The sequence below is a fragment of the Engraulis encrasicolus genome, chromosome 8 (assembly GCF_034702125.1).
Source record: "Engraulis encrasicolus isolate BLACKSEA-1 chromosome 8, IST_EnEncr_1.0, whole genome shotgun sequence".
Classification (NCBI taxonomy): domain Eukaryota; kingdom Metazoa; phylum Chordata; class Actinopteri; order Clupeiformes; family Engraulidae; genus Engraulis; species Engraulis encrasicolus.
The window spans coordinates 32622439-32632967 of NC_085864.1; the positions used below are offsets into that span (position 1 = coordinate 32622439).

The window sequence follows — 10529 nt, forward strand, 5'->3', positions numbered from 1 at the left end:
CAATCAGTCCCAAAAACAACCACATGATATGAAGTGATTGTGCTTCCAAGCATCATTATTATTATATAGAAACTTACAAAAATATATATTAGTAGCCTCTTGTAACCTATTCTACCTATAAACTATCATAGTTTTCATTCAGAAAGCTTATAATGTTGGCAAATGTAAAAATTGTGGGGTGTATCGAACCGTAGATCATGAATCGATAGAAACCGAATCGTGAGTTGAGTGTATCGTTACAGCCCTACTATGTACTGTACACACAAAAGAAAAGGTGGATGGCCCAATATGAAAAGTATGATGATATTTCCATGAGCACAATAAAAAAACAGAGGGTCAGGGGGCAGCAGCAGTTAGGGAATTCTCGTCCCAGCCGAACAGGGAGAGATAAATATTGAACAGAACCAGGCGACATGACAAGAACAACATGCAATGTCATACACGACAAGGTGGAGCAGGGGAGGAGGTGGGTAGCAAAAATAAAGCAGCGTACGGTTGAGGGGAAAGGGGTAGAATTTAAAGGGCGGCGCACCCAAAGGTGCCTGGCCAACCACTAGGGAAGAAAGAAGATAAGATGAGGGGATACACCTGAATCAATTAGTAGGAAATGAGAGGTGAGGGGAAAGCGGCGAGCATCTTGACTACCATGGCTTGGCCAGAACAAACGTTTAAACACTCGATTTACTAACACAAACCCACTCACAAGCACACATACTCTCGCTTGACTTTATTTCACTTTCTTAGGCTCTTTTGGCTCTTTTTTAGCAGATATAATGAAACCTTGTTATGCATGCAGGAGAAGTTTCAGTCATTTTCTCCTTCCTCTTTCTCCCTGTGCCCCCCACTGCCATAAGGCCGCATTAACAAACATCAATGCCCATGTGTCCTGAGAACACAAACAAACACAAACACAAGCACACGCACACACACACACACACACACACACACACACGCAGACACACACACACACACACACACACACACACACACACACACACACACACACAACCTCTCTACACACACAGCTCTCTACCACATCTTGACAGATGGCCTGCACTACAAAAGAGCAACACTACAGTCAAGAAAAAAAAATGGAAATGTGAGGCGGTAACAACATTTCCCCAACAGAGCAACAGACGCACAACGCAAGGCCCCCCCATCTCATCACTCTGACTGGGGCCCGGGCTCATTATACTTTCATCAGCTTCGCTAGGAGCCTAATGACCCGCAGTGGTGTAGCCTATAACTATACGTGACGCATGCCCCGAGACTGACGCAATTTCAACAACTCAAGACAACTCTGATTTATGCCGTTCTTATAAGGGTTAATGAGCAGTGGCCAATGGTGTTATGTAGCCTACAATGACAGCATGCAGGGCACACTCCCTGATAGGGGTGTACATCACAGCCTGCATGACCATACGATACGGTATCAATTTCTTCGAGCAGGGATTCGATTATTTTCGATACTTAAGAATGCTCCATGATACGATGCGATTCGATTAAATCTTGGAAGTAGGATCGATGCATTGATACATTTCGATTATATTTACACGGTATTATTTACACCCCTACTCCCTGAGCAAGGACTATGGCACACAACTAGGCATAACAGGAGCTAATCGAAAGAGAGCCAGCAACAAAACAATGCAGAGTGTGCGGAGAAAGCGTCCAGGTGGGTCTGGCTGAAGAGGGGAGAGAGGTGGGAGGGGTAGAATGCCACTTGGACACAGGTCGGGTCGGGGTTTGATCAGCCTCGGTCGATTGCCTGGGAAAGGGTGTCTGTTGTGAGACCAGAAAACACCCAGTGACTCCAGGAAACAACACTGATGCAACTGCTATTTACTAGTATGACCAAAGTACATTAACTTTTGCAGCTAAAAACGTCAAAATGGCGAACCAGGAGAAGATCCACCTTTTCATGAATGAAAAGTGAAATTTTTCCAGTCATAATGAATACTAAGATTTGATGGTGGCAAGTGTTCATGAAAAGGGTAACATTTGTGAATAGGCAGGATGGATTCTGGAAAGAAACTGCTAAAATATTGTACAGTGCACCTTTAAGAAAAATGTGAAAGACTGACAAAGTGCAACCATTAGACATAATATGACCACGAAAACAAAATTAAAACTTGCTGACAATTTAACACTGTTAATAGAACCTTGGCACTTAATAGAACCTTGGTGTGTGTGTGTGTGTCTGTGTGTGTGTTTGTGTCTACGTCTGTTTGTGCACTTGCATGACTGCTGATACATGTAAATACAAGTTTAAATCATTTCCACCAAAGTCATTTCAATTTGCTTCTGCCTGTCTGATTCTAATTTTATAGCCCCTCTCTCACACTCTTTCTCCCTCTCCCTCTCCCTCTCCCTCTCTCCCTCTCTCTCTCTCAGCAGGCCATCTTTTCTCTCTCCCTCTCTCTCTCCATCTTTTCTCTCTTCTGAATGCCCTCCAATCCGTCGCTGTCTTCCCGTCAGCTTCTTCCCATCTCCTCATCTGCCCTCACCACCTCTCGCTCTCTCCTCCTCCTCCGCTCTTCGTTTCATTGATCAGGGCTGATGACAGGGGACAAGCTGTTCTTAATGGGATCTGTCTGCCACCCCCCCCCTCTCCCCTCCCCATCCCTTCACGTCCCCCCAAGACACATCTGGGAAGAGACTGACAGAGCAACAGACACACACAGACACACACACACACACACACGCACGCACACGCACACGCACGTGCGCACACGCACACGCACACACGAAACAAATACGTACACACAACCCTAAGCACCCATACACAAAAAAAACATGTAGGCTGCGCACACATGAACACACACTGTCACACACACAAACACGTCTGCGTTTCAATTATATGTCACAGCAGTTTCCACACAGTTTCCACTTCTGTCGAGACTCTTCATCTCTCACACTCTCACTCTCAGCAGTGTGCGTCATCAGCTCAACGACATCCTCAGATACAAAAAGAAAGAAAAAACAATTAGATGACTAACAGAAAAAGAGGAAAGCCTATCCTCCCGTTTTTTAGCAGCAAAGGACTGAGTCTCAGTGAGACCCGTTCACTTATAGAACGGTAACGAAGATGTAGGATAGGCCTAACCTTAGGAAATGTAGCTATGGCCACTCTCATGGTTTCAGCTATGAACATATTGTCATTTTCATAGCCTGTGTACTTGGCTATAACCATACATTTCTACTCTGCTCCCCAAGACTTTGTGCTAGAGCTTAAAGGGACACTGTGCAGGAAATGGTCAAAAAAGGTACTGCAACTATGCTGCTCATTGAAACTGGGCTGCCTATTGCCAAATTTGATCTTTACATGAAAGTTTACTAAGTAATAAACACATATTTTCTAGTATGGTCCAAGTACAGTCATTTTTTCAGCTAAAAATGGCTACTTTTGGAAATTCAAAATGGCGGACCATGGAGAAGATCCCCCTTTTCATGTATGAAAAGTGCAATTTTTCCAGTCATAATGAACACTTAGAATTTGATGGTGGTGCTGGTAAGTATTCATAAAAAAGGTAACATTAGTGAATGGGCAGCATGAATTCTGGAAATAAACAACTCTCACACAGTGTCCCTTTAAGGCTTGAGAGCAGTTTTATTCCATTAAGCCTTTTTAAAGTCTGAATTATGGACTAAATCTCAGAATGCCCGTAACTTACTAATGGGGTTGTGGTCCCTCTGTCCTTGCCCTACCCCCTGCAAGCAGGGAAACCAACACTGGGGGTGGGGGGTGGGGGCGAAGGGGTCAACCGTTACGGCCCCAGAGAGAGAGGGGGCATAGAATTAGGTCCCCATTACATGTATTGAGTTGGATGGGGAGGCTTTCAGGTGACTGTCCCGGGCTTGGCGAATGCAGTCACCGGCCCTGACCGCACCTTTCCTTGGAGGAAACACAGAGGACAGCCTGTTCCTCTCTCTGCTCTCTGTTGCAGTCGCATAAACGCTAGCAAGCTATTAGTGTGAGAGCAGCCCCCAAAGAGAGGAGCGAGAGAGAGCGTCCTCTTGGAGACAGCAAAAAGCTTCTTAGTCGGGAGAAAAACGCTTTCCCCAAAAGATGAAAGCAGGGAGGGGTGAGGGGGTCCAGTGTGTGTGTGTGTGTGTGTGTGTGTGTGTGTGTGTGTGTGTGTGTGTGTGTGTGTGTGTGTGTGTGTGTGTGTGTGTGTGTGTGTGTGTGTGTGTGTGTGTGTGTGTGTGTGTGTGTGTGTGATGCTTTTCCTCACAAAGTGAGATTCTGACGCATAAGTCGAGTGCGCCTCACACCAGCTCCACACACCACACCACTTTAAGGTGTCTGCATGTTTCTATAAACAGTTCACCTCTTCAGAGGGTCAAGCCATACCCCAACATGGAAACCTACTCAACTACTTGTAGCCACTTTTTTTTGGGGGGGGGGACACTAGATGAGCCAAGTGTGTGTGTGTGTGTGTGTGTGTGTGTGTGTGTGTGTGTGTGTGTGTGTGTGTGTGTGTGTGTGTGTGTGTGTGTGTGTGTGTGTGTGTGTGTGTGCGTGTGCGCGTGTGTGCGTGCGTGTGTGTGCTCAAGTGTGTGTGCGAGTGCGTGTGCGAGTGTGTGTGCGAGTTTGTTTGCGAGTGTGAGTGCGTATTAAAGTATTGCACCCACACATTTTCTATCTCTCAGTAATTAATTGTTTGCGGGAGGTTGATGACAAATGTTATCCAACAGATAAATGTCATTCCAACAAACACATTCAGGTACAATAAAAACATGACTATGATTACATTTGAATAATGAAAAAATGAGCAATTATGTCAATTGTCTGTACAACAGATATGATTGTGTGTGTGTGTGTGTGTGTGTGTGTGTGTGTGTGTGTGTGTGTGTGTGTGTGTGTGTGTGTGTGTGTGTGTGTGTGTGTGTGTGTGTGTGTGAGAGAGAGAGAGAGAGAGAGAGAGAGAGAGAGAGAGAGAGAGAGAGAGAGAGAGAGAGAGAGAGAGAGAGAGAGAGAGAGAGAGATAGACAGAGAGAGTCTTCTTCACGAGAGCATTGGCATTGGAGAGAGAGCGAGAGAGAGAGAGCGAGACAGAGAGAGAGCGAGAGAGAGAGAGAGAGTCTTTCACAGTCCACAATGAATGCAGAAAGAAAGAAAGAAAGAAAGAAAGAAAGAAAGAAAGAAAGAAAGAAAGAAAGAAAGAAAGAAAGAAAGAAAGAAAGAAAGAAAGAAAGAAAATGGGAGATAGCTTCTCTTCCCTAACAGAGGGGTCAACCTGCACCCACCCCGGCCGGCCTCTTGGGCCATGATCCGTTGCTTCAGCACCGCGATGATCAAATCACACGCTCAGCCGGCGCTCTGAAGGCAGTGAGAGAGAGGAGAGGAGCCGGCGCGGCCCAGTGACATGATTAACCGCCCACTGGACAAGGACAAGCGGCCCTGATCGATGGCCGTGGCCACGGCCGAGCACAGAGGCCTTACATGACACCTGAACTCAGGGGTGCCAATAGGGGGGGACAAAGGGGGAACAGTTGTCCCGAGCCCAGGGAGAGAGAGGGCCCATAATTGGTTCATTACATTGTATGTATTGGTTGGGGGGCCCTTTCAGGCGGCTTTGTCCCGGGCCCAGCCAAAGCTGTCAGCGGCCCTGCCTGCACTCACTGCACACACGTTTTCTTTAGCAGATGTGGACCAGAGGCACAATGGATCGAACCCTGAGCGCTACTGTTCTGGCTCTGTTTGTAGTCACTGTGCTTCATAGGCAATAGAGCCTGTGTTGATAACTTTAACACTGCATAGGTCTGATATGACACCTTCACTCACTTCATACTCTCTCTGGCAGGGGTGGATCAGGGTAGCGTACCTGTAACTGAGGTCATCCTGTACTGGTTCGACACTCAGGGCTTGAATCTGCGATACACTACCAGTCAACGCTCCATTTCGGGAATGGGTGGTACAGCATGATACCTCTGAGCTAATGGTCCAGACCAATAGCACAACGCTACCGATACTGTATGAGTCTGAGAATGTAGCAAGAATAAAGTGTAAAAAAATAAAATAAAATAAAGTGTGACTTCATTTGTCACAGACAAACAAGGTTTCCCTTACTGTCAAGTGTTAAAGAAAAGACTACTTAAGTCACAACATCACTGGTGGGGGGGGGCAGTTGAGAGCTCAGCATCAGCAATGCCAAGGTGATGTATTACCGCCGGTCAAAGGCTCATTCTGTTATTTCAAAATTGTTTCTACCCTACAGAGTCACTCACACTGTCAAGCAGCATTAGTATCTGCAGCGGTAGATGAGCTGAACTGTTGTTTACTGTACTTGAGCTCCAGATTGGGTGACACTGCTGGAAGTGCCCTTGAAGCGCAACACTGATGTCTCTCCATATCGGCTCTGACTCAACACACCACCAGATACTCTGTAGCTAATCAGTGTCCACTGGTATCATGGCTATTACTAGTGAGTGACACTGCGCAACATCGAGTCATGCACACAAAGAAATGGATAAGTACAATTTTGGAGGGAAGATGCAAAAGAAAATGAATACATTCATTTTTGGAGGGAAGATTCTTTTTTTTTTATGTGATTTCTTATGCTATTATTTATTAACTAATTGCTTTATTGTAGTGACACTTCCAAAATCTGGAACAAAGTCACGGCCCAAGCTCAAAATTTATTTTGAAATGACAAATAAAACGACTCCATGGGCCAGATTTGGCCCTTGGGCCTGAGTTTGACGTCCCTGTGTTACTGGTTGACTTTTTTCAACTGGAATCATGCATACTTCTAGTGTCAGTGCACAACATAAGTCATTGACACAAAGGAATGACTGTTTTCATTTTTTGGAGGCAAGATCGATTAGGCAATCAACTCAATTTCTCAAACTCAAATTTCACTGCATTTAGTATTTCTATGCATGATGTGACAAATAAAATCCTTGTAAAATCTGAACTCTAGCTCAACTCCATGTTAACTCGTGTGTTTGACTGAAACCTATGTCCACAACACTGCAGAACAATGCAATGCTGGTTGACTTTTTTGGTTTGAAAACATTTATTCAGGAGGGACTGTATAGTTTTACATATCGGTCTGTTGACTGTAGGCAATGCATAAGTACCTTGGCACCGAGGCTGAGGGAGAGGATGGTGTCTTCAAAAGCTGAGTGCGTGTCGATGTGTGGTGGGATTCCTGAGGAAAAAAAAAAACAAATATATTAGCAATCCAACAGTACAATTCTTGGGGCAAGCTCCCTTTTAATGAATGCATCCCCCAAATTCATTAATATAAAGCAGTATCACCCACAGAATTTAGTTGGCCCAGATGGCCCATTGCGGCAGCCAATACGACAATAGCTGTGGCAATACTGCCACCTAATGGTCAGAGGCATCAAGACAGCTACTTTAACCAGACTTGTATGCTTACACAGATACTTTTAAAATATATGTTTCCTGTGGATTTGATGTCTTTATTCAGGACAGTATAGTGGTAGAATTTGACAGGAAATGAGACGGAGAGAGAAAGAGAGAGGGGAAGGCTCGGCAGAGGACCTCTGGCCAGAATCGAACCTGGGTTGGTGGCATATTAGCTCATAGAATGGCCATTGAATGAATGAATAAAAAGAAGAAAAAATAACTTAAAGAAGAAAAAAATCCAAAAGGAGTGTGCAAAACCTTTTTCAAAAAATACGTAATCTTTTTGTTCAGCACCAGGGATTGTGCACAAGTAACTCTCTACAAGTATATTAGCTCATAGAGCCACAGCGCCCCCAGCCAGACACTTCTAATCCCATTCACAGTTACGTAGTTACAGGGTGCTAGGTATGCATCATGCTTCAAGTCATTTCAGAGATGGATGAGTGTGTAGGAGACCATCCCACATTCTTCCTACTGGTACAACATTCAAACCTTCAACCTGCTGATTCCCAGCCCAGCTCCCTAACGTACCTTGGCCTGACTCATACTGGTTGACTGTGAGCTGATCAGGTAGAACCTGGAGGTGACCATCCTTCAGGCATCGCTGCAGCACAGGATCGCATACTGTTGGGATGCCTGAAAGGACAAAAATGTTTATCACCTCAACAGCCCTGGAGAAAACAATGTGATGGCTTATGGTGTGGACAAGAGCAGTGGTTGTGTGGTCGGGATTGAACATACCTGTAGGTAATGGCTTATCTTTGTCCACATTGTTGTTGTCATATCGAAATTCATACCCGTAGTGCTTCACTCTTCTGTGCTTCAATGCTTTGTGAGCTAGAATGCATGAACATCAAGTATACTGTGTTTTAGTACGAAGTGGACCCCCAGTATTTAGCAATGATTTTGTTGGACACGCTCATCACATAGTATTACTGTTGCATGCTGTAATATCCTAAATGATGACCCATTACAGATTTGGACAAAGCATGATCCATAATAAACAAAAAATAAAGGCCTTTTAATTGTCTTTCTAATGCTATGTTGGGCCTCTATCCTTCTCTCTAAGAATATGGATGTGTGTTTTCTAGGGTGTACATAATAATCAATGTGAATCCATGCATTGATCCTACACCTATCAATCTAACTAATTGATTCATCCACAAGAGAATCGTTTTAATCGATTAATCATTTTTTGTTATTATTGTACTCATATTGTGAGCCATTTTTTGCTCATGTAGTAATAAATAATACAGCTTTTGTTCATTTATTTAACATTTCACACATAAGCCTAGCCTGTAGGTTTTTTTTTTAATGAACCATTGATTTGAATTGAATCAAATTGAATCAAATTGAATCGTGGAGCATTCTTAAGTATCGAAAATAATCAAATTGTTGGCCTAAGAATTTGATATCGAATCAAGGGCTCTGATTTACACCCCTGTTGTTTTCTGTGTGTTCCCCCACCTGTCTCGTCCTCATGTGTGGTCCAGTCCACAGCCTCCAGCATCCGAGCCTCCTCCTCCTGGGAGACATAGTCCTCCAGCACCACCAGACCAGGGGGCAGCTCAGCACTCTGACTCTGTTCACAGCCCACTACAGGTGCACAGCAAACAACAAAATAGAAACAAGTTAAAAAAGAGGTTGGTGATGTAAAAAATATTACAAGAAAATGGCTATGGACTATTCCAAATTAAGTTACTTTTTAATCCAAAGGAATTTACAAAAGAGGACACTGAACAGAATGCACTGTGATTGCTACGCAGTCTGCTAAAAGACACAGTCACTAGAAAATTGGACAAAAGCTGACTGGTATGAAGAAATCATTAAATTAAATGACCATCAGTAACTCTAACAATGTGTTGGTATGAATCCTGGACAACTCAGCGAGAGACAGTCCAACAAGGGGTGCATTTTGTTTCTCAACAATACTCGCTGTTACAGTGGTGTCTTTACTGAGTGGATGGATAACAACCCATTGCTGCTGACACTCACCTCTCTCGACAAAGCTTAGGTACAGGGTCACCACCTGACCCTGGCACTGCAGTTGCTGACCATTGAGGAGTGCGTGTGCCCTTTGGGCACAGTCCGAGGACTGGTAGGTGACAAACGCATAAGGTTTGTTTGGGGGCATCAGCAGGGACTCTACGGTGCCCACTCCTGACAGAACCTCAAGCAGTTGTTCTCGACACACTCCATTCCCCAGCCCTCCATTGGCCACCACCAGGTGCTGCGAAAGAAATAGAGTAACTTCAGTGTGTATTGTCAAAACGCATCCATGATGACAGGCTACTGAGGAGCTAAGATCATAACACAAACGACAACAGCAGGATTCGGATAAGAAGGTACACTACACGTCTCGAAAGGTGGGAGAGGTACTACCGGGCTCGTAAAATACACGGATGAAATGTCATAATTGTTAGCCAAACACTTTTCTCAAGAGAAAACATCAGAGTTTGAGGAAGCTAACATGCGACTACGAGCGACTAAAGGGTGATGGAAAAGCTGGCCCTTTCACTTTTCATGTTTACCTGGGTTGGCTGTGTAACTGTGTTGATTCCCTCATGCTTGAGCAGAATGTGACTAGCTTTAATTTGTTTTCGAAGGAGTTTCTTCTCCTCCTTGGTCTTTCCGACAGGTTTCACGTTTTCTGCAGTGGTGTCCATAGCGCAACGTGAAAATGATTCCGCTCTGCAACAGACGGCAGCGCGTAAGTAGTTCCTACCAGACGTGTTTTTCCCTTTTTCCCATGCGGAGTAGAATAAAACTGTTTAACCTTCAGACTATTATGGTACAGTTAAGCAGATGGTAATAATAATAATAATAATAATAATAATAATAATAATAATATACATCATCGGTGCTTTGCCATTTTATTAGTCCAGATTATTGTTTAATACTAAAGGGGGCGTTGCCTGTCTTATGATGAGGTCCGGGGGTGTTTATTCAATAATTATTGAGAACCAGGCCAGGCTTTCCCCTGTATGATTCTTTGGACTATTTTGATTCAAAGGTCAAAGGTCAAAATAGTTTGGTTTTTTTTCCATGATTTGAATCAGCAACCTTCTAAGCCCAATATCAACTCCCAATCTTTGGACACGTTCTTGATGCCCAACAAAACCAGCACTCCAGCATTGGTCCCAAATGC

The 10529-nt window shown here is 44.2% G+C and overlaps 1 protein-coding gene across 1 annotated transcript in view; it reads right to left on the reverse strand.

Annotated features, from left to right (window-relative positions):
* alkbh8 (alkB homolog 8, tRNA methyltransferase) overlaps positions 1-10063 on the reverse strand; it is a 31087-nt gene extending 21024 nt beyond the window's left edge. The window contains exons 1-6 of the mRNA XM_063205502.1: positions 9913-10063; positions 9377-9611; positions 8849-8977; positions 8123-8218; positions 7913-8017; positions 7087-7157 (exon numbers count right to left, since the gene is read on the reverse strand). Coding sequence (XP_063061572.1) covers positions 7087-7157; positions 7913-8017; positions 8123-8218; positions 8849-8977; positions 9377-9611; positions 9913-10047 — 771 coding nt within the window. The 5' untranslated portion in view covers positions 10048-10063. The remainder of the gene's footprint in view (positions 1-7086; positions 7158-7912; positions 8018-8122; positions 8219-8848; positions 8978-9376; positions 9612-9912) is intronic.
* Positions 10064-10529: the final 466 nt, after the last annotated feature.